Below are 23,773 nucleotides of genomic sequence, written 5' to 3' on the forward strand. Positions count from 1 at the left end.
ACTTCCTCCACCCTCAGCGATGCCCACATGTGCTGCGCCTTGCAGGTACTTCCTCCACCCTCAGCGATGCCCACGTCTGCTGGGCCTCGCGGGCACTTCCTCCACCCTCAGTGATGCCCACATCTGCCGGGCCTTGCAGGGTCTGTGTGGTCGCTTCTTTGTTCTTCTCGGCGCTAATTACTGGGGAGCTGCTTTTGGTGCATTATATGCAAATTACCCAAAATACACTCCCAGCCATTTTGCGTGTGTTGTTCTCTGTACGGTTATTTCTGGGCCTCCGTCTCGTTACCATAAATGTCTGTGCGTCGAGCAGCTCGACCTACTTATCCACCAATAGAAGGGACTCTCTGGACCGAAGTTTGTTTCCCTGTGCCTTTGCATCGGCTGCTGTCTTTTGCTTTCTGTCTCTGTAAATCAATCTACTCTGTGCAGCAGGGGCAATGCCTTCCTCAACTCCAGGAAAGGAGTGCATCACCTCACTCCTGTCCACGCCCTCAGTGCAGGGCTCAGGGAACCCAGGAAGGCGCCTGTCTGCCCTTCACACATACGTGAGGATGCCCCACTAAGTCACGTATTTCTAAAGTCATCTCGGTTCCTGTCACTGCCCAAAAGCCTTCTTGACGACTGAAAGGAAGCACACAGGCCAGACACTGCCTACACTCCCATGGCCATTGATGGTGTGAGGTAATAGCAGCCTTAGGGAGGCACTGGTTCAGGTTTTGGAAGATCCCCCACAGCTGATTAAGCTGCAACAACATGTCTGTCAGAAGAATGATCTTACACAGGGAATTGAGGCACGGAGGAAAACGTCTATTTAAGATAGGCATTTATGAAATTCCATGAGCCATGTATTTACCTAGGTGAGATATTGAGGTGCCTAGATACTTTCATCAAACTGAAAACTGCAAAGTCTTTGGAGAGGGCAATGTAGCACAACCCTTTTATCAGATCCAAGAGAAATGTAATGATCACAATTTTGCACAAGCAAGCTCTGCTGGGCATGGCAGTGGGGGGAGGAGGAGGGAACTAACAGAATAATAGTTATTCATTTAACAGCTGTTTATTGTCACACTTAGAGATGAACAATGAACCAAAGAGACAGCATCGTTGTAGTCATGGCTGTTCCATTGCAGTTGGTGAAAGAGATAAAAATAGAGTAATAAATACTATGATGCCAGATAGTGACGTGTGTTCCACGAAAAATGAAGCAAAATCAAAAGACAACGGACAGTACATGGGATGGGGGGTCGGGCAAGTCCTCATTGAGAAGGTGCCACTTGAGCAGAGATCTGAAGAGGTGGGAAAGTGAGCTGTGCCAGGGAGAGTGTTCTGGGGGAGGAAAGAGAGGGTGCCAAGGCTCAGAGTTGTGGGCCTGAAGCTCCAGGAGCAGTGGAGCCACGTGCTGGTGGAGTGTGCTGGAGGGGCAGGTGGAGGGCTGGGAGGTTGAGGCTGCGACACACCAACACGGCATCAAGACACAACCCTGGATGCCCTCTGCTGAAGCCAGGGAAGCCTGGGCCAACCACATGCACAGTCTAAAGGAGAACAATGGTGCCAGCAGGCAGAAGCCAGGTTGCCTGTGTCAGCGTGCCTGGGACACTCCCTGGAGGCTCATGGAGGACCTCTGAGTGACACACTCTTCACACCTCACACCGTTCTCATCATCCTGTGGATGAAGGGATGGATCTGAGGAGTTCAAGGTCATATGGCTAGGACATACATCTAGGAATCCAACTCATGTTGGTCTAATGGACCAGGCAGCTTCCACAGCCCCCACTGAGCTGACAGGGCCCTTCTGCAGAGAACCCAGGTGAGAGCTCAGAGAGCCACGGAAATTACCCCAGGGCTCCCAGGTGATAGAGAAGACCTGGTCCCTAGGTATCTCTGTTTCTACTCGGAGGAAGTTCAGGTGACACAGATTCTAGCCCCAAAATGGAAAAAAAAATACCACCTAGGCTGAAGAAAACACAACTTGGGCCAGAAAAAAAAGCAGAGGGGTGAGGATGCCTTGGCTTCAAGTTGTTAATGTCGCTTCACTTTGGACACTGAACAAAAATTTATTTTCTGAATTCTTCCAAAGACTGAACAATTTTGGATTCAAAGAAAGAGGAACCCAGTGGCTTAACGTGTAAGGGAAGTTTTTTTTGAAGTGATTTGCCTCATCCAAAGACTGGAACAGATCACAGGAGACTGGTGCGTGTGGCTCTTCAGGCACACGAGTGCGCATGTTTAGATGGGGTTTCTGGAGCATCAGGAGAAGAGACTGCACTGAGCTCAGTGGCAACAGGCCCAGGACAAGGTGCCCAGTGCCCCGGTATGCTATAGAAGGTGACAGGAAGTTCTGTGTGGACACCGCCTAGCACAGTGCCACGAGCCACATAGGGCAACCCACATGCGATTGGTATGGCAAGGAAGTGAATTTTTAACATTATTCAGTTGTAATGAATTTAACTTATTCACATTTAAATAAACACATTGTCTAGGGTTTGCCATGTTGGCCAGCATGGATGCAGAGGTGGAAGTTAAGATGGAGCTGGGCTCTAATTTTGATTTCTTTTTTTTTTTTTTTTTTTTGAGATGGAGTCTCGCTCTGTCGCCCAGGCTGGAGTGCAGTGGCGCGATCTTGGCTCACTGCAAGCTCCACCTCCCAGGTTCACGCCATTCTCCTGCCTCAGCCTCCTGAGTAGCTGGGACTACAGGCACCCGCCACCACGCCTGGCTAATTCTTTGTATTTTTAATAGAGACAGGGTTTCACCGTGTTAGCCAGGATGGTCTCGATCTCCTGACCTCGTGATCTGCCCTCCTTGGCCTCCAAAGTGCTGGGATTACAGGTGTGAGCCACAGCCCCCGGCTTGATTTTGATTTTTATAACATATATTATATACATATATATATATATACATATATATATTTATAGAAAATATGTGTCATATGAATACATATCTGTAAATTACAGATTATATAATTATAATTTTGATTTTTATAACATACATATATATATACAACCTGATATATGTAATTTACAGATATGTATTCATATGACACGTATTTTCTATAAACGGCCCACCAGCAGAGCAGCACACATGTGGGACAGTGCTTTCATGTTCTTGTGTGCTACAGTGATTTCAATGCTGTCCTTTCTATGAGCTAAAAGGTGAATGCATGAAGTCTCATTTATTTATAAAGCTTTGAGGGTCTTTTTATTTGATGACATTTTAGGTATCTGGCTTACATAAATTAAGGGATTAAAAATATAAGAGTCATATTCTTCTACCCAGAGAATGAGCTGTTTGGAGTCAATAGCTACTCAGATAGAGATAGACTGAAACATTTGAACCAATTACACCACTGTCTCTGTCTCTCTGTCTGTCTCATTCTCTCTTCCTCTCTCTCTTCCCCCTACCCCCCATCTCTCTCATGTACACACACACACACACACACACACACACACACACACACACAGGCACAGGTCAAAGACTTTCTGGATCAGCTGGACGACGGTGAAGACTCCTTGTCCCCAGAGTGATTGCTTTTATTGTCAGTGCTGGGAACCCAGGGAGTAGAGATAAGACGGAAAATTCTGGTTCTTCTGTTTTCCACAAAAGGTTTGAGACACAGGTGGCTGCTCACATAAATGTGCTAGATTGGGAGGGAACTTGAGAGGACATCAGGGTTCCTTCTCTTTGTCTCTAGTCTTCCATATTTCATCCGTGTCAGAGAGAAGACTCTGATCTGCTTCTGCAGAGCTTGCAGAGACACACGACCACTTTTCTTAGCAATCTAAAGTTTAGTGAGCCTCGGTATTCAGAAATGTATGTTCTTATTTTCAAATCAAATCCTTAAAGCCTCCACCTCAGTTTATGACTTCTAATTCTGCCCTGTATAGAGAATCATGCTTGTATTTTTTATATACACACCTCTTCCATACTGCATTATGTATTTCTTCCGGAAAATGGTGACCCTGTTTAGTTTTGTGTCTGCATGTAACCCAGTGCCCTTCTGGGCACACAGAAAAAAACACACCGTGTTTTGAAATGAGCTGTCATGATATTCTGAATCTTTTAAACTCTTGCAGCCTTAATATACATGATATACTTGCTGCGTGTGGGGAGGGGGTCATGGACGTTAGGTTCAGGGTTACAGAAGAGCGTGAATAAATGCGTGGGAGCGTAATATCATGCTGAAATTGTCCTTAATCACAATTGTGATGTTATGGTTCGGAACTGCTTCATATCTCTCAAGCGTTTTTATATTCTGCAACTTCTTTAAGCTTCACAACAAGACAGCGAAGTGAAGGAAGGGCACGTACTATTATCCTAATCTTGAGTGAAACTGAGGTCCTGTGAGGCTAGGTGACTTGCTTAGGACACGTGGCACAGCCAGAGCTGGAAACACACCCCATTCCTTGACTCCATCTACCCGTGGACAAACCAGAACTTGGAATGAAACCTAAATTCACAAGGCATAGCAGATAAACTGTTATTTTCTTAGAGTAGAGTGGACTTTATAAGCAAATTGAACAGAAACATATTCGACCCCACTATCTTACATTTTCTGTTTTCATTATCATGTTAAAAGGAGTTTCCCCAGGACTTTATGCATCCACCTGCACCTTTTTTTGTTTTTCGAGATGGAGTTTTGCTCTTGTCACCCAGGCTGGAGTGCAAGGCTGCGATCTTGGCTCACAGCAACCTCCGCCTCCCGGGTTCAAGCAATTCTTCTGCCTCAGCCTCCCAAGTAGCTGGGAATACAGGCATGTGCCACCACACCCGGCTAATTTTTGTATTTTTAGTGGAGACAGGGTTTTGCCCTGTTAGCCAAGCTGGTCTCAAACTCCTGACCTCAGGTGATCTGTCCCCCTCAGCCTCCCAAAGTGCTGGGATTACAGGCGTGAGCCACCATGCCCGGCCGCTACCCGCATCTTAAATGTACATGGCATGATATTTGCAGCCAGATTTTTGCTTTGTATCAAAGTACCTGAAGGTTTATGAAAAATAGGATAAATTATATTTCTATAATTTTGCACAGTTTGCATGAAGAGAGTTTAGGTTTTTTAAAATCATATACTGACATCTAAAAATGTCTAATTCTATGATTACTCATTCCCAAGACGCAGTGCCATGTACTTCAACGTAGCTGCACACGCCACGTCCCAAAAATGCCTCCGTGGATGCAGGGAGAGGTTAGTTTTAAGATGATACCAAATCATCATACTCTTTCTCCCAACTGTGTCCACAGTCTCCTCTGGTTGAAGCCTCACGTACCAAACATATGATCTTTGTTTCTATGCTGGTCTCAGAACTCATTACCTTTTCTGCTGACTGCAGTGAAAACTGGTTGGCTAATTCTGCTTTTCACAGTCTGTCTGCGTTTCAACTTGCTTTCCTCATCAGGGATATTTCCCTGAGAAAGACAGGAGAGGATAATTGGCTAATCAATATGGAGAACGGCGTCCTGCAGGGAAGCTGGGGAGTTCAGAGGCCACACAGGAGACCCCTCACCCCGTCCACGCTGTCCTCCTGTGAAAACTCAAGCCTATGAAAATTCGTCTTCCACAAATATCAGGATGCTCTAGCAACTTGGGGCTAGCACCTCATCGTGTTTGAAAGAAAACACACCCTGGGACCTTTACCATGAAAAAAGAAATGTTTCTGTGAGAAGGAATTTATACAGCATGAGTTCTGCCTTGAATTCCCTTTACAAAAGAAGGTGGGGAGTGGAAACGCCCCATTAGAAAATTGTCCCATGCACAGGACTGATTTACGGTGAGGACAGAGCCTGATACTAGAATGGAACAGGCACGGATTACTGGCCATGGTGATCCCACAGCTGGCCGAAGAGTCACGGCACACTCCTCCAACAAAAGCAGCCCTGCCTCCTGTTCTACTCCCCTGACCCCACATCGACTCTGCCCCAGGGTGGCCTCCATGCCTTGCCCGGAGCAGCTTTGGCCATCATTTCGCCCATCAAGAAGGTCCTAACGTCCACAGCCATCATATCGCACAGCGAGAAGGCCCTAACATCCGTGGCCATCAGATCGCACGTGGAGAAGGCCCTAACGTGACCACACAGATTTCCTCTCACGCAGCCCCTCCTCCTCAGAGGCCAGCAGCCCAGGACACCACTGCACACCTTCGGGTCACGGATCTGGAGAACGCGGTACAGGAAGCCAGGAAGACTTTAGAAAAGGAACACACCTGCATGTCACCTGATTTAACCCCGTGATCAAGTGGCAGGCAGCCCTGAGATTCAGTAAAGAGCAGTGAAGAAAGGACCTCATATATTCTCCAAAGTATTCCAGAAACAGGGCATTTAAAGCAACATCTATGTGCTAAAAGCAGCTGCAAACACGGAAGGTTTCTTTAGTCTAGAAAGCACATTGCTAGGCTCTTCCTCAGGAAATGTTGATTCCTGTCTAAGGGAAGATGCAATGTCTGCTATAAAGAATATACATATGTGTGTGTATACATTGATTTAGAGATATTTTAGTGAACTGGAATATGAACATAAACCATACCTTGCTAGGTATTTTATATCCATTTACTATATATTTCTCAAATCACAGGAATCCAAAAAATATTTATCATTACATAAAAAGATCTGATAACAGAAAAATCTATGGCCATTGAACAATAACGTTCTTAACTTTAGGATAACAAGGGGATTTTTAATTGGTGCAAACTTAGACTGTAATGATGTATTCTGAAAACAAAATTCTTCATGCAAAAGACCAGCCTATGGTAGGTCTACGTATAATAAATATAACTTTGCTTAATTAAATATGAACTTAATCTGCAATGAGTTTCTCAGGTATTATCCCCTGTTGTTCAAATAAGCAGAAGGGGATCAGGAGAACACGAGTTCCATTACAAGGAAAACCATGCAAAATGTCTGATTATCTGTCCACCACCTACAGAAAACAATATAATCTTAATTAGCCTCAGTTTCTAATTTGTATGATGAGAGAAAAAGAGCTTCTGCCCTACCCATCTCATGCAATCACTGTGAAGATCAAACTCAATAATGTGATTAAATGTGCCTATTGGAAACTTACATTATTAGGACTATTTTGATTCATATAAGCAACAATACTGGAGGATCCTTGAAATTAAAATAAATACTTAATCTTAAATTATAAATAATAGTCCTTCTATAACCTGTGGGTTCCTATTGTAATAATCTGGGAGTTTGTATACATTTGTTTTATCTAAAACAAAACCTCTTAGTAAAGTCCACATTTCAGTTTATTATAGAGGTGAAAATACCGGACTGGAGGAACAACTAATGGCATCCAGCCGGGATAAATCGCCTGAGACTTTCTCTGTACTCGCAAGGCTGAGGCCAGCATGACCTTGTCCCAGCAGCTCCGTCACGATGCCCTGGTTTCCACAGACGGCCACCTGTGCCATGCAGGATGGGCGCGGGAGTCACACTCCACTCTGTGCTCTGACCACATGGCTTCCTTTTAATCTCAGGTCGCTGTCTGTGCTTCTATGTGTTAGAAAAGGGGCACAATCAACTTCAGGGGAATCAGTTGCTGGCCCAGGGATATAGCAGCCACTAAGAGTGTCACCCAAGGAACATGAAAGGCCAGCCTCGGGATGCTGACCCAGAACTCCAGCGATCAGAGGAATGGGACCCCCCAGCTTTTAGGGAGTGCATGGTTTCTGCCAAGCCACTGGAAGAGAGGACAAAAGGACGTCTCTGGTAGGCACCGTAGGGAATCTCCCATACTTACACTGCACATCTCACATTAAAGATGCTGCTGTCATGGTAGACATTTACATCTGCTGATAGTGATTTTGGCACTACATTTAACAGTGAGGTAAAATACAACGTGCTCAACAAGTGAGAACATTCAAACAGGAGATGGGCTGATGTACGCCTTTCAAAGCCTCCTTTTAATACATTAAACATAGCTAGGAGTTTGATCACGTAAAATGACTGTTCTATCAACAGAGTTATCCCGTTCCTTTGATATAGAAGCTGCTTGGAGATTTCTGACTCTGACAGGGTATAAAAGACTAGAAGATATTCCATCCAGCTGGAGTACCTGCAGGTGATGTTGGCTAAATGGGGTGTTGAAACACCCATGTGGGGTTCCTCCAGTGGAGATGTTTTTCTCCCAGAGAAAGGCTTCGTGAGCGTGTCACCAGGGATCAGGCCTCTCAGGTGATTAATTCTTAGAAGAAATGCATTTGTTTGCCTTAGAAATCAAACAAGCCTTCGGTGTCCCTCCAGAGAAACTGTGGCAATGGAAACCTGGTGGATGGTCTCCACAAGGGCATGCAAATGCTGTTGGTTCTAAGTGGTTGCCTGGGATCTGGGATTCTCTTGAGAGGCTCTCTGAAAGGGAGCGGAGTATCACGCTGTACTGCCAGGATGGTCAGTAAACTGGGTGCACCTGTCTCACACTGCTAGCAGGTAGGTTACCTCTCATCTCCCTGTGGCTGCACCTTCCTGGGTAGCTCACTTGATTCCTTTAAATGTCATGTCGTAGGTCATAATAGAAGTTATTTCCTTGGGGAGCCAGCTGCTGAACATGAATTCTGAAACCAGGCACCCAACAATTAACTATGAATTCTTTCATGGTCCTGCTACCTCTTCACAAGTGTTTGCTTTCAGCACCTCCTGTCTTCTGTGCTCTGGACTCAGCATTTGCTGACCACATGAGTGGTGGTCACCATGCCAGGTCTGGCCACAGAGTTAGAAATCCTGGGTTCTGAGGCACAATCAGCCAGTTGTTCCTTTGGTGGTGCTGTCACACATCCACTGGGTGCCCATTTACTTGCGTTTTTCTGGCAAAAATGTCTTTAATTCTAGTTTGCTTTCTAGCGTTTAAAAATTATATCCTAAGTGTTCAAGTCAGAATAAACAAACCCTACACAGTCACATTCTAAAGCTATTTCGGTAGGGCTTCTGACTACCTTTCAAAGTATATCACTTTGTATTTTTAAAGAAATATTTAAATTTGACCATAAATAAACTAAAATTGAATTTTTAATTCTAGAAAATGAAGAGCAAAACTTAAAACCTGGTTAAGGCCCCTGGTGTAAACGATACCTATTTACAGATTTCCTATCTTAATCCGTCGCACCAAACATGAATGCCTCCTGCTTTCCAAACAGGATGAGGACGTGAAAGAGCCACATTGTATACCATCTTTCTAGTAAGCCCTGGGCAAGTTACAAATCATTAATCAGCCTCCACAATTAATGAGGTCACTCAAAATGACACTCACTTAATACAGTGTCCAGAAATAATTTGCCAGGTTGATCTACTTTCCAAATATTTTGCTACACAAATCTATTATTTTAATTCTCAGCATCTCATGAATGACACTGGTGCCTTGTGTCCCTGGTAGATTTAATAGCGATGATGGAAGTCTGTTGATATGTATTCTGATAGGCCTTCTCCACCCAGCATTCTACCATAGCGACACAAAAAATCTTGGGAGACTAATTTTAATTTATGTAATGCATGTGTGTGTGCATATGCATCTATGTGTATATCTATCTATCTATGTGTGTGCGCATATGCATCTATGTGTATATCTATCTATCTATGTGTGTGTGCATATGCATCTATGTGTATATCTATCTATCTATGTGTGTGTGCATATGCTTCTATGTGTATATATACATATCTATCTATCTATCTTCTATCTATCTGTGCCTATGTATATATGTATATGTAAGTGATGGATTGTTTGCATAAGAATCTTAATTTACTGTAACAATCTAGGATTATTTCATAAAATTCAGGTTTCCTAGTACAAACTCCTCTGACTTCTGAAGGAGGAGTGGTAATTTAAGCCTGCACATGAGATTAGCAACAAGCAACTCACATCTCCCTGATGTATGGAGGCCCTACCCACTGGCTGAAACAACTACCCTTTGTGTCTAGAAATTAGTTCTCCTGGAAATCAGATTCTTGAAGAACTTTTGAGCCCAAGGGAGAGGGGCAAGAAAGAAAATTCCCTTCACTTTCAACATGTTTGGGCATTTCTATGAGGAAAACCCTAAGCCAATAAAGATGATAGCTAGGCTTTGCAAAAAAACAAGCAAACAAACAAAACCACAAAACTTCCATCTCTTTCCTCAGAAGAAATGACTTCTATGAAAGGGTTAGTTCTGAAGTGGTATTGTGTGTTGGATAGTGACAGAATATTGGACACGAAAGCCACGTCACCGTAAACGCACTGCCGGGAACATTCCCAACACACAGCATGGCGGCCTTCTCCCTCGCATGTCTCAGAGCACTGGAAACCCCAGATCAGAAACAGCTCTCACATATGGAAGCAGATGACAGGCTGATTGATTATCTCATAGCAATAGTACTTCCTTTCATCCCAATTACGTGACCATCACTCACGCAAAGTTTTGGCAATCTACAGACAAAACCCACTTTTCTGGTTGATGTACCAGTCATTAGGCAGGACTTCCAACTCCCTTAAGGAGATACCTGGGCTAAGCCATTCCAACAACACTGTTTTGCCCAATCATTGTATCTCATGGATAGAGCATTCAGGAAAATGTAAAATTAAAGACCAGGTCTGCTAACTTAACTTCCTTGATACATTTTGTTAAGCTCATCAAAAAGGTACACCATAAATATCTCAGCAAATTACTGACAACCAACCTGAATAAAAATTAGACTGACATAAAATCTGAAGTGTAACAGCGAATCTGAAGAATTCTTTAACAGAAGTGTTCAGTTCACATAAGGGGTTAATTTTCTCAGTATTGACTGAGTAGAATGATTTCTTTATATGCCAGTCATTCATAGTAACATCCAGCAATTCACCTTAAACAGTGGACCCAAATCACGACTTGTTACTTTGCTAATATTTTAAAGATTACCGTTTTCTTCTTCCTCCTCTTCCTCCTCCTCCTCCTCCTCCTCTTCCTCTTCTTCATCCTCCACATCTTCTCCATCCTCGTCATCGTCCTCATCCTCCTCCTCGATCTCCTCCTCCTCCTCCCGGTCCCCCTCCTCGTCCTCCTCGTCCTCCTCCCCTGCCTCCTCATTGTCCTCGGAGTACTCCTCCCCCTCATCCTCCTCCTTCTCATCCATGTCCTCAGTCCCATCACTGTCACACTCGTCCACTGAGGAGCTGTCTGCTTTCACGGCAAATGGCTTTCGTTTAGGAGCGGGTTCCTGGGGCTGTTTATCTTGTGTTTTTCTTTTTTTCGCCAAGGGACAACCATATACACTAATAAAAAAAAATAGAGAAGGCAGGGGAGAGAGAGAAAAAAAAATATCCGTGTTACTGTCTTTTAAAATCAGACCAATGGGAGCCTTGATCAAGGTACTTAAAGGCTTATCATGAATGTCATCAGCACAAACACCAGAAACACATAAACATACATGTTCCCCGAAGTGTGCTGAAATCTGTTAATGAAGTGATAGTGCAAATAAATACAGCTCACATTTGTCTAGTTACCATTCACATTTAGTCCAAGTCTCCTAGTTCCTCATTCCTATAATTCCAGAGATCTTACGAAAATTCATGAGGTTGGTTTGCATAATGTGTATAACATGCAATTGACAATACAAATTTATGAAACATTTTACCAAATATATACTATGTATAATATACATCTGAAGCAAGATTTATTTTAATCACATTATATTTACATATATATTTATGTAAAATATAAAAATGTCTATGTCGTGAAAGAGCTTTGGATATATTTGGATTTGTATATTTTATGGATTAAATTATATCTTTAGACTTGATAACCTCCTGAAATGAGATGAGCCATAGGGCTTGTCGATGTTGTATGAAAGCAACTGCATCATTCAAAGTTGTGCAGAACTTCCTCAGTCTTAGATGTTATTAGTCCCACGCCAGCATTCCAGAAAACAACTTCAGTGTTAGCGGTAATCACCACTAAATCACGCTGAAATTGGCCCAGGCTTGGATAAGACCCTTCCTTACAGCAGAAGCTCACAATCTTTCCTTGAGAAACAATGATTTTCTTTTTTTTTATTATTATTATACTTTAAGTTCCAGGGTACATGTGGGCAACATGCAGGTTTGTTACATATGTATACATGTGCCATGTTGGTATGTTACATTAGGTATATCTCTTAATGCTAACCCTCCCCCCTTCCCCCACCCCACGACAGGCCCTGGTGTGTGATGTTCCCCATCCTGTTTCCAAGTGTTCTCATTGAGAAAGAACGATTTTCAAAGCTACATTACAAATTCATTTTTGTTGTAGAAATAATATATATACTACGAAAAAATAGGTGGGGTAGGGGAGACATAGAGGCAAACTACTGCAGGCAAACACTCCACTTATGCAGAACGAGATGTGTGGCCTCTCTCACTGGCCCATTATTCTGCAGGGGGGTCCTGCACACCTTGACTAGCTTGGCTTTGGATCTGGGGTAGTGAATCATCATTCAGTCATGACCCTGACCAGTGTGTACTATTTGGGCAACTCCTCTATGTTGGGTCCTGGGCTATGCTGGAGTTCAGAGCTGAGTGGCACAGATCCTCACACCAAGGCTTTATGCTCTAACAAGGGATTTAGACAAGTCACAAATACCATTTTAGAACCACTCACTCCTGTGTACACCATGCGCCAAACACCCTGCATGTCATAAACACTCAACAGGCATTTGTGGAATGAATGGATGAAGTGTGACAAATCCCATGATGAAAATGTGCAGAGGGTTCTATGTCCTGTACACAGAGGGCAGGCATGCATGGGTGCTGGCAAGGCTTTCAGGAAGAGGTGAGGCTGCTGATGAGCTTTCACAGATATGTAAAGGATGTCTGGGAGGGAAACAAAGCATTTCAATAGATCCCAATTAAAACAATCTGCAAAAGACATGAACGTATGTAAGAACACCACGGGATCATTAAACTGAAACGAAAGCAAACCCCAAAGTCTGGAGCATAGAGCGGGGCTGGGCCGGGGGGGGGGATGTCAGAGTGGAGAGTCCAGCAGGGTCAGATCAACCTTGTGGATGAATGATGGGACTCTGGATTTTGATCCAGGAAACAGGGAGTGATTCGAGTTCTTTCAAGCACTCAATAATGCAATTAAAATGCATGTTGGAAAGGTGCGAAGCGGAGGATAGAAGAGAGGAGGTGCAGGCTAGAGATGCGGGGAGCAGAAGACAGCCAGTGCTATGTTCAGGCGGGGAGTGGGATGAGAAGGTGCGCTGAGGACGGTGCCCAGATCATCAGACAGATGAGAGGCCAGGAGGACCAAGGGCCGTGAGGGAGCTTCTTAGTACAGTCAGACCCTGGGTAAGAAGGTGCTGGGAGAGAGTGTGGGAGCAGGACACAGTGTGTGTGGACCAGGAGGAGCTTGCATTGCCCATGGAAGGTCATATGTAAAGAGGTTAGTACTGTACCTGGCACCTACTAGGTACTCCATGAATGATAGGAACTGCTGTGTAATAGTGATAATAACAAGAAACTTTTGCTATTTTTTATTTTTATTCAGGTATCCAATTATCCAACAAACATGTCACTCCTTAAAGTTTTGGAAACTAATGATTGTCCTGTTTGTTTCTTCTATCAATACTTCTAAAACAATTTAGACCAATTGCACTAGTGAAAGGGAAAAGAAACAGTTTCATGTTTCTTAGGAAACCAGTTTTTCTTGACAGGTTGTGGTTTGTGGCGTGTTAGGAACTGGGCCACACAGCAGGAGGGGGCGGCAGGCAAGCGAGTGAAGCTTCTTCTGTATTTACAGCTGCTCCCTATTGCTCTCATGACCACCTAAGCTCTGCCTCCTGTCAGATCAGCGGCCGCATCAGATTCTCATAGGAGCTTGAACCCTATTGAGAACTGAGAACTCTGTATATGAGGGACGAAAGCTGCGTGCTCCTTATGAGAATCTAATGCCTGACGATCTGTCACTGTCTCCCATCATACCCAGATGGGATCATCTAGTTGCAGAAAAACAAGCTCCCACGGATTCTACATTATGGTGAGTTGTAAAATTATTTCATCATATATTACAACGTAGTAATAAAAATAAAGTGCACAAAAAATATGCACTTGAATTACATCCTCTCCACCCCCAAACCATGGAAAAGTTGTCTTCCATGAAACCGGTCCCTGGTGCCAGAAAGGATGGGGACTGCTGCCCGGGAAGACACAAGCATGGGGTAGGGGCAAGAGCTGAGGGACTTCATTTCCACCTTGCTGCGTGACTCAGGGAATCCCTTCATCAATTTGGATGCCACTTTTTAAATTTGTAAGATGAGGGCAATTAGATGACTTCTAAGTCTCTATCAGCCCTGAAACACTACGGTGAAATGTTACCATCCCTTAAAAACATAATAAGCAAAACAAGAATAACAATTTTAATCACCAGATAATTCAAGAAAAAAATACTCATCTATAGATTCCTTTTATGCAAACATTTTCATTTGTGAGGGGATAATCTGAGATGATCATCTCAGAGCCAGCCACACCTTCATGCTGAATCACCACCGGACAACCCGTCAAGTCTAAGCCCAACGCCAACCAACCTCCTCGCAGGGCTACCTGTATCTGAGTGGACTGGTTCTGGTGGATACCTTCTATGTTTGTCCAGTTAGCAGATAATAGATGCAGCCGTGCACGGATGGCTCCTCCACAGCCTGCCCTTGGTGTCGTGGGTCATAATGACTGGAGGTTTTCCCAGCTTCCTTCTCCTTCATCAGTGTGTCAATACGTTTGTTTGACACAGTTTGTTCTGCATTGAGGCCACCTGCACAGCACCATTCACTAAAACAGATAACTAGGCCCACCGTGACCATCTATGAGTCCCAGTTGCTGGGAAGTGATGTCACCCCACCCGGCTTGGTGCTGTTCAGTGAGGTGGCTGGAAGCTTCCTCGGAGGGTGTAAGGTGGGGATCCTGTTTCATTTCCCCCCTGCTCATTCACACGCACAGCCGCCCTCCTTTTCAAGACGGCTCACTTGTTGCTCAGACTGTGCAATGTTGGCCTCACGAGGTTTAGAGGAGGGCAGTGGAGATTTTCCTTAAAATGGATGCTGCAGTTAGAAGGGAGCACAACTGGGCTTCACTCATGATCCCCTGGGACAGCTGAGAGTTTGGAGGACAACGTGTCTGGCTAGGAGGACATTTGGAAGGATGGGGTCTGGGTCATAGAGCATTGCTGTGGTGGGTGTCTGAATCCCAACCTTGGAGAGCATGTCTGGACCATCAAGACGTGGGGGGCGGGCTGCCTCCTGCTCACACGTCCTCTGAACTCCCCTGCACCTGCAGCTGGCTGGCTCCCTTGCACGGGGCCCCGCCTGCTTTCATTGCCTTTCCATCTCCTGGCAGCTGCCATGGCTCCCGCTCCATTAGAACTTGCTGGGCGTGGGAAGGTGGTGGAGGAAGAGGGACAATAAATAAGCAAGAGTAGAAAAAAATAGTGGATCAAGACAGTTGGAGAAGGTGAGTGTGTGTGGAAAGTCAAGCACACATGGAAAAGAAAAGTGAGGAGTTCATCTGGTCTCTGCCAGGACAATACTGGTATATCCTGTCAAGCAGGGTTTGGTTTAATATGCAGAACATTTCACAAACAGCCTGAGCATAACCAGGGTGGTGATGTGGAGAACACACCACATGACCAAGGGCCTGAGCTCCAGGCTTGGTGTTGTTAACACCTCTTTGAGCACCTGGACTCTGGGTGGGCCTTAGTTTACCTATCAATGTAATAGAAGTGTCGGCTGTTCCTTTACTGCTCTAAAGCTTTACATGCTTTAAATTTCCTAAACGATTCCCTTCTCATGGTGGGAACTTTCTGAGGAAGTGTAGGTTTCAGTACCTTCTAGTCTTCTATTTTCACTTGGGTTGGTTTTACTTCCCTATCCCTACATTTTGCAAGCTCTTGGATTCAGCATAGCAACTTTTGGAATCATCTGGCCTCAAACTTCCAGTGCTTCCTGCCATTTGACATGGTTCACTGCTCAAGATTCGCTCTCTATTTGTTAATGTAAAGTGTGAATACAATCGTACCTTCAACTACAAGTACCCTCCATCCCTTCTCTATCTGATCCATTCTCCTACTGCAGTTCCTGGTATCTACTTCCACGGTGACAACACATTTAACCGCCAGGCACATTCCATTCCATCTGTGTTCAACTCCACGTGGCTCGAGGCCCTGCTTAAATCAACAGAGCCCTCTTGGTCTCCAAAGATTTAGAATATTTCAAATGGAGGCCTTGGAAAGCAATTCTGGGACATGAGTTTGGGGAGTGTGGATCCTCCTGCCCTCGTATTCTGTGAACAGCGTGTCTGCTGACGGGGCGGTGATCTGGAAGGAGAGAGGATGTGGGGGCACTGGTGGTGCTGCCCAGCCACACCCATCAAGGGCTCAGCCCAGCACTGCATCCTCATCCAGGACCTCAGCTGACCCTGTCAGTGCCTCAGAGATGCTGTTCCCTCCAGTCACCTCCATGGCTCTGCAGCTGGCTACTGCACACCTCTGAGGCACAAAGGCAGCCCTTCGTATTTGAACATCATTCTGAAAGACTGAGTTCAACATCCACAATGCACTGACAGAATGATGTTTACTCACATATCCTCTCCTAGATTTATATCTCTTTTTATGATAGATGATATTTTAAGATTCCAAAAATAATGCACTGTCTCTTTTTTCACACAGTTGAAACTTCAAAGAAGTCGTAAATATGATCACTAGTAAGATCATGGTAGCTCAATAGTTGTCTGTTGACAAAATATCCCTCCCGTCATTTTTCCAGAGTATGTCCATAACATGATTCTCAATGCAGAAACAGGGCAGGGAAGCCAGCAGTGGCCTCATCTCACAGAAAACCACGCTATCTTATCCTTGGACTTCTCACAATTCAGCAGCAGCCAGCAACAGGAGTGGAAGTCCAAGACGCTTTGGGTAGAGTGAAAAGGCAAACACATGCTGGATTAGAAATGAGAAAACCTGGGCTTTCTGTGTTTTCACCCTGTTTAGGTTACGTCAGGTTACACATGGAGGCCTGGCATCCCGTCGCCCCCTCCTCCTCTGAGCCAGCCTGGGCCACGCCTCCTGGGCCCGTGCGGATACCTCACAATGTCTTTTTGCTGTTGTAGCTTTCACAGTCCTTTTGTGGTTAACTCGGTGTCAACAACTTCTAGTCTTTTGCATCTGGTTATTCTAGAAAACCGGTTGCTGGCCATGGCTTTCCCTCACAAACTCATACACATACAACGTTATGTAGTGCATTCTCGCACTTCCATGTCATGTATAATGGTCTTTTATTGAATGTTTTGTTTATCTAATTTTAATATAAACAGGGATAAGGTCTCAAGTAACTGAAAACCAAACTTGGCAGTGTGTGCTCTGCTCCCAACTGCTGTTATCAGCGCTGTAGAGAGAGGAACGAGGTGAGGGTGGGAAGTGTCCTGTGCGTGGGCCTCTCCCACCGGAGAGTGGGGCTCAGAACATCAGGGTGATCAACCAATCGGCTCAGAGGCCTGACAGTGATTCCCCACAACCGCCTCTTTTAGAGATGGTATTTTTCTTGTATTGCTTGAATAGCCTCCATTGGGTCAATGTTAAAACACTAATTTTGGAATAATTTTTAACATATTTAAACTGCATTTGAATATAATTCTGGAGCACTGGTTTTAAACCAGCTCAGTTAATACCAGCACTGCTTAGAAAGTACTTCCTGTGTGCTTGGTGCTTTCTAAAATCTCTACATACACAAATCCATTAAACCCTCTCGGTGACCCTGTGATGTAGATTCTGCTGTAATTCCTAACTTCGAGGGACAGAGATTTTTTGAGTCACTTGCTTAAAATCACAAAGCTGAGTAACAGTGGAGGAGGTTTGCAAACCCCTTCTCCATGTCCTGATTTTCTGATCTCTAAAGGGGGATATTAATCCAACCCTATTTCTTATTGGGCCATGGTAAGCATCTCACTAAATAAGAATATCTATTTTTCCGTATTGCCTGTTACATAGTAAGCAGGTGCCATGTAAATATGTGCTGAGTGAATACATTGCATGATTGATTTATTCCTTTATTTGGAAAGCATGTCACTGAGCAATACAGACCTACTCACAACCTCACAGGACACAGAGACACAGACAGTTACCCTGCCAGAGAGGACAGAGGAGGCTTCACAGGGGACCAAGATGGGTGTGGGACAGGGAGGAGACTAAGACAGAGACACAGAGAGATGCAGAGAGACAGAGGGACCCAGAAGGCGAGTTCAGGGTGGCTGCATGGGCAGGAGGTGGTCAGAGGCTGGAGGTGCAAGGGTGCAGGCACTCAGGGCCTCCCAGGTGCTGTTCCTCCTAGGAGCCGTGGGAGCTCCGGACAGTGTAGACAGTGGGATTACTTCTACACAGTTGACTCAGGGCTGTGAAACCATCACTGTGGCTATGGTGTGGGAATAAGGTGGAGGAAAGTACAGCTAGATGGCGGAAGGTCATTAAGGAGCAATGTCAGGTCATAGGTTGGCCTGGGAACATACAGGCAGGACATGCAGGAGTGAGGTGAGGGGATATGTGTGGGACGCAGCCTGGTTTCCAGCTCAGGTAACTGGCAGGTGGAGGTGTGTGCACTGGTACGGGAGACATGGGAGACTCAGGTCTTTGCTGGCTTGGTTTTGGTTGGGAACAGAGACTTACAGGTGATTCTCTATAATCTCTTCTTTCCCAGATGCAGAAATACCACACTTCTCTAGGGTTGCTAAATTTGAGGCGTCTCAGCTTAGGTGACCTCTAGAAGGGCTGAAGTGTTGGTTTGGGGCAGTCAGTGGGTGGACGTTACAGACATGGTGGGGAAAGACGCAGTTTCCTGGGAAGAGTGAGGGCTCCACCCTGAACCCTTAGGGACACAGGGGTTTGGGGACTGGGGAGGTAAGAAGGGGTCAGCAGAGGGGACAGGGATGAAGAGGTCAGGGGACGGGTCCAGCGAGCATGAGGCTGGCCCAGGAGACACAACCCACAGACAACATGGGCTAGCCCAGGAGACACAACCACAGACCCTCGGTCACATCCACAGGAAAGAGAGAAGGCTGGGGTCATCACGCGGATCTGAGTGGTCGACGAACAGCAACCAGAGCCACGTAAATGTTAGTAATATCTGCACAAGGTCTGTGCGCCTCGCCAAGTTGCTCGAGGGTCTGCCCCTGTTTAACCCTGGGAGACGTATTTATCTTAGCCTCAATCTATCCATCTGTGAGATGAAGGGTAGTCCCCATGTTACACACTTAGGGCAGCAAACGAAAACAGTCCACGTGAAACATTCAATGACCAGCAAGCGGGGCTGCTTCCCAAATCCGAGTTCTCCTTTTCTTATTTCCTTTCTCATGTCTTAAGAACAGTTGATATCCCTTCTTACCACTAGCCCTTTAAAGGGTTACTCTTATACGTTTCTAGAATACATAAAAGCACTTAAAAAGATGTCAGAAATAGTTGAAATCATTGACCTATGCAATTAAATAGCTAGCATTTCCAACCAAACGTATATACTAATAAAACCAATTCAGTTTTAACTACATACTTCCTTCATTTTAAAATATTACATTAAATATATTTTAACATTTTTTAAAGTTATTTTTTCTCTGTATTGTTACAAAGGCACAGCTGATTTGAAAACTATGTATTTTCTTAAACTTGATAGACATGTTCTATACATGAAAAACATTCAAGAAATAATTGTTTAAAATGTTTACTTGATCCTCTTAGGGAATTAAAAAAAAAAATCTCAGTTTCTGGAATGCAGGGAGTTTTTTTTTTTTTAATCTTTTTAAAGTCACTTTAAATGATATAGCCAGTTATTAAATATTTATTGTCTTGAATAGTAATTCAAGATTCAAATAAAGTTACAATAATCACTAAATTTAATCTCTTTCAATTCCAGAAAACTAGTTCTTTTCAACTCAATAATGAGAGTAAAGGTACCTCTCGGGCTTTGACTGTTTGTCAATGCATGTGGACGCGCATCTTGGAGGTGGATAAAGTGCAAATGGGAGGCTCGCACACACGTTTTCCGAACCAGCTTTGCAGGAGACGTGGTTCTCCGACTGCTGGGATTGTTTCTTATATGTCTATTTTTTCTTCTTGAAATTCCAGTTCACAATTCCCAAGTGTGTCTCTGTTCCTTTAAAGCTGAAAGACTTGAACTAATGCGAACCCTTGTGTGCCAGGTCACACCACCTCCAGCCATCAGCACCAACAATGCTCCTTCGTCCTCCTTCCTTCCTTTCTTCCTTCCCTTCCCTCCTTCCTTCCCTTCTCTTCCTTCCCTTCCCTCCTTTCCTCCCTTCCCTCCTTCCTTCTCTCCCTCCCTCCCTCTCCCGTCCTTCCTCCCTTCCTTTCTCCCTCCCTCCCTCCTTCCCTTCCCTTGCCTTCCCTTCCCTCCTTCCTTCCCTTCCCTCCTTCCTTCCCTCCTTCCTTCCCTTTCTCGCTTCCTCTCCCTTGCTTCCTCCCTCCCTCCCTCCCCCTTCCTTCCTTCCTTCCTTCCTCTTTCCTTCCACCCACCTCCACAGGCTCAGGTGATCCTCTCACCTCAGCCTACTGAGTAGCTAGGACCACAGGGATACACTACCAAGCTCAGCTAATTTTTGTATTTTTTGTAGAGATGGAGTTTTGCCATGTTGCCTAGGCTGGTCTTGAACTCCTGGGCTCAAGTGATCCACCTGCCTTGGCCTCCCAAAGTGCTAGTATTACAGGCATGAGCCACCACACCCAGCGTCTACTTAATTTTTAAGAAGTTAAACTATTTGGTCACCCCTTTGCTGTACAATGTGAGATTCCACTGCGTGTCCACAGTCATCCTTCACGACTGTTGCCTATTTTCCATCATTTGCATCCCACAGCTCTATGCTCATTTATGATTCTTCTTGCTGGAATTTTCTCTCCTACTGATCCTTTAAGACCCATCTCAAGTTCCCCCTTCTCCATCATGTCATTCCTGCTCATCCTGGAATTCAGGGTCATGTGTCGTTAGCAACTCTGTGTCGCTAGACATTTACCATCTAAGTGTCAACCACCTCGCATTGCTCTTGATTTTCCATGTGTGCTTATCTTACTGTCTCAATTTAGCTGTTTTCTTTTTGGTTTTAGAGCCTTTGCCATCTAATTAATTATTCCAAGTCCCGTTGTGCGAGGCAAAGGGGTGGGTGTTCAGTACCTTTGTTTCCGCGGACTGAGTGGATTGACTGGTCTGCCAGTGCTTTCGGTATGTTTCTATCAGCATCTGCTTTTCATGAAATCATACTGCCTCTTTTCTGTCAAAACAGAACTCACCGCCCTTGCCACTTGCAAGACTAGAATGTTGATAATGTTACCACAGAAGTATTCTAACCACCTACCTCGTGGCAGTGAGATTGGCCAACTAAGCTGCTGTATGAATATACTCAGGTTACCAGGGTGCTCTTTAAGTGATGTTCCATTTTAGTGAAAAACCTCAGAAGGTTGACGGGGCTCCCTGGAGTGTCCAGTTTGCTACAAGCTAGTGACTGGGACTCTACTTACTAGTGCAACACCCTCAGGACAGGAGAAATCTGGTGGAGGGAGAAAGCTTGAAAATCACTTAATCCATCTTTTCACCTAGAAAATAAAGTGGCATGCACAAAGTCAAAGCCTCAGGTCGTACTGAGCTAGACATTCCACCCTCTAAGCAAGCACCTCCCCTGCCAGGCCAACACAAACGCTGAAGTCACCGTGAGTCAGAAAACATACTGCAAATGCAAGCCTGCGCAGCCACCGCTGCTGGCACTCACTGACCGTTAGATGCCCCAGCCATGGCCACTGCCCATTTGACGCCCCGGCCACAGTCAGGTAAAGGAACGTGTCCAGAGAGGAAATTGCCGAAAACAAACACCACACGTGCAGGCAGTCCGTCCCAGTGACATTTTCAGTGTCGTCTTTGTGACCATGCATACGTCCACACCAGTGCTCTACGTCAGGAAGGGGCTAGGACACACTGAACATTAGCACAGCAGCACAGATGATGGCCCTGCATTTAGTGCAGTCGCAAAGAGATTCTCCGCTTGGTGTGCTGTGTTCACAGCAATCACCGGGACAACATCAGCAGCAAGTGGCTGTTCCACTTTCCACTGTCAGGGGTCCTCAAAGACTCCTGGGATAGCACTGGTGCCGTTCTCTTTTCCAGGGACCCCTGAAGTTACAGCAGTACTACCACCTTGAATGATAGTAATTACAATTGATTCGAAAAAGTGAGAAACAAGCTTTATAAAAATGTATAATTCTGGCTGAGTGCAGTGGCTCACGCCTGTAATCCCAGCACTTTGGGAGGCCGAGATGGGTGGATCACCTGAGGTCAGAAGTTTGAGACCAGCCAGGCCAAACATGGTAAAACCCTGTCTCTACTTAATAAAAAAAGAAAGAAAGAAAGAGAAAGAGAGAGAGAGAGAGAAAGAGAAAGAAAGAAAGAGAAAGAAAGAAAGAAAGAAAGAAAGAAAGAAAGAAAGAAAGAAAGAAAGAAAGAAAGAAAGAAAGTCAGTCAGTCAGCTGGGTGTCATGGCATGCACCTGTAATCCCAGCTACTCAGGAGGCTGAGGTAGGAGAATCTCTTGCACCCAGGAGGCAGAGCCAAGATCAAGCCACTGCACTCCAGCTTGGGCAACAGACAGAGACTCCATCTCAAAAAAAAAAAAAAAAAATATGATTCTATCAGCTATGTGTTTGCACCAGGGAAAAGTTATAAGAAAATACAGAAAAAAAAATGGCTAAAGATGCCCCTTCTTTAGATGTTCAGGACAGAGGACTTTGTCTTGATGTGGTTGGTAAGACACTATTCAATTGTGAAATATGTAAAATTCTGGTACTTGAATGATTAGATATTTCTATTTTTAGTTTGGTGATGGAGATATACATTTGAGCACTCTTAGCTCAAAGAATTATCATCATGCCTACAATCACATACAAATATATTATATGTAAAATATTATACATACACACCACACCATACTCTATCCAGGCAAAATATGCCTCTCTAGAGAGATCATTAAGCTTATCAAATAAGCATTTTCTAGCAAGTTAGTGCAAGCAAAATACAACCTATTGCTCCACATAGATTTCCAAAGTTGCTCAATAGTTTAATGGGCATCAGACTACAAATAATAAACCTTAAAACCTGGTTATTATAAAGAGGATTAAGAACGTTTGCTCCACGGTATCTCCCCAATTTTAATTTCTGTGGCAATGGTCAGTTACAAGCTGCTGTGTCTGCACTTTTTTGTTGAAGCATAATCTTATAACTGAACCCATCTGTCCTGGGGTGCTTATATGGTGTTTGATAATATCTTGGCTGGACACAGCTATTCTTATCCTATTTATGTACTTTTCAAATGACCATTAGAAATACTTGTCCAAGGAAAACCCATGAGATTTCTTAATTGTGCATGCTTCCCCACTCTAAAGTCACCACATGTGGAAATATAGCTTGGATTTTGTATTTAATAGATCTTAATATGACTGCTTTTGTTATGTTTGTCATGGAATACGATGTTCCAAGCTGTAGATCTTCATCATCCCTAGTTCTAGGTATGTATGTATGTATGTATGTATGTATCTATCTATCTATCTATCATCTATCTATCCATCTTCGTATCTACCTATGATTTATCTACATGTCTATCTACCCATCTATATGTCTATCTACCTATTTTACCATCTGTCTGTCTATCTACCTAGCTGTCTATCTATCATCTATCTATCATCTATCTATCTATCTATCATCTTCTAGCTGCCTATCTAGCTATCTGTTTATCTATTATCTATCTATCTATCATCATCATCATCATGA

The 23,773-nt window shown here is 44.4% G+C and overlaps 1 protein-coding gene across 15 annotated transcripts in view; it reads right to left on the reverse strand.

The window, feature by feature from the left end:
• MYT1L (myelin transcription factor 1 like) overlaps positions 1-23,773 on the reverse strand; it is a 532,891-nt gene that overhangs the window by 139,530 nt on the left and 369,588 nt on the right. For all 15 annotated transcript variants that reach the window (XM_032172073.2, XM_058426326.1, XM_032172071.2 and 12 more), the window contains one exon: positions 10,864-11,216. In XM_032172073.2, the coding sequence (XP_032027964.1) occupies positions 10,864-11,216 (353 nt within the window). The remainder of the gene's footprint in view (positions 1-10,863; positions 11,217-23,773) is intronic.

The sequence above is a fragment of the Hylobates moloch genome, unplaced genomic scaffold, assembly GCF_009828535.3.
Source record: "Hylobates moloch isolate HMO894 unplaced genomic scaffold, HMol_V3 SCAFFOLD_13, whole genome shotgun sequence".
NCBI classification, from domain to species: domain Eukaryota; kingdom Metazoa; phylum Chordata; class Mammalia; order Primates; family Hylobatidae; genus Hylobates; species Hylobates moloch.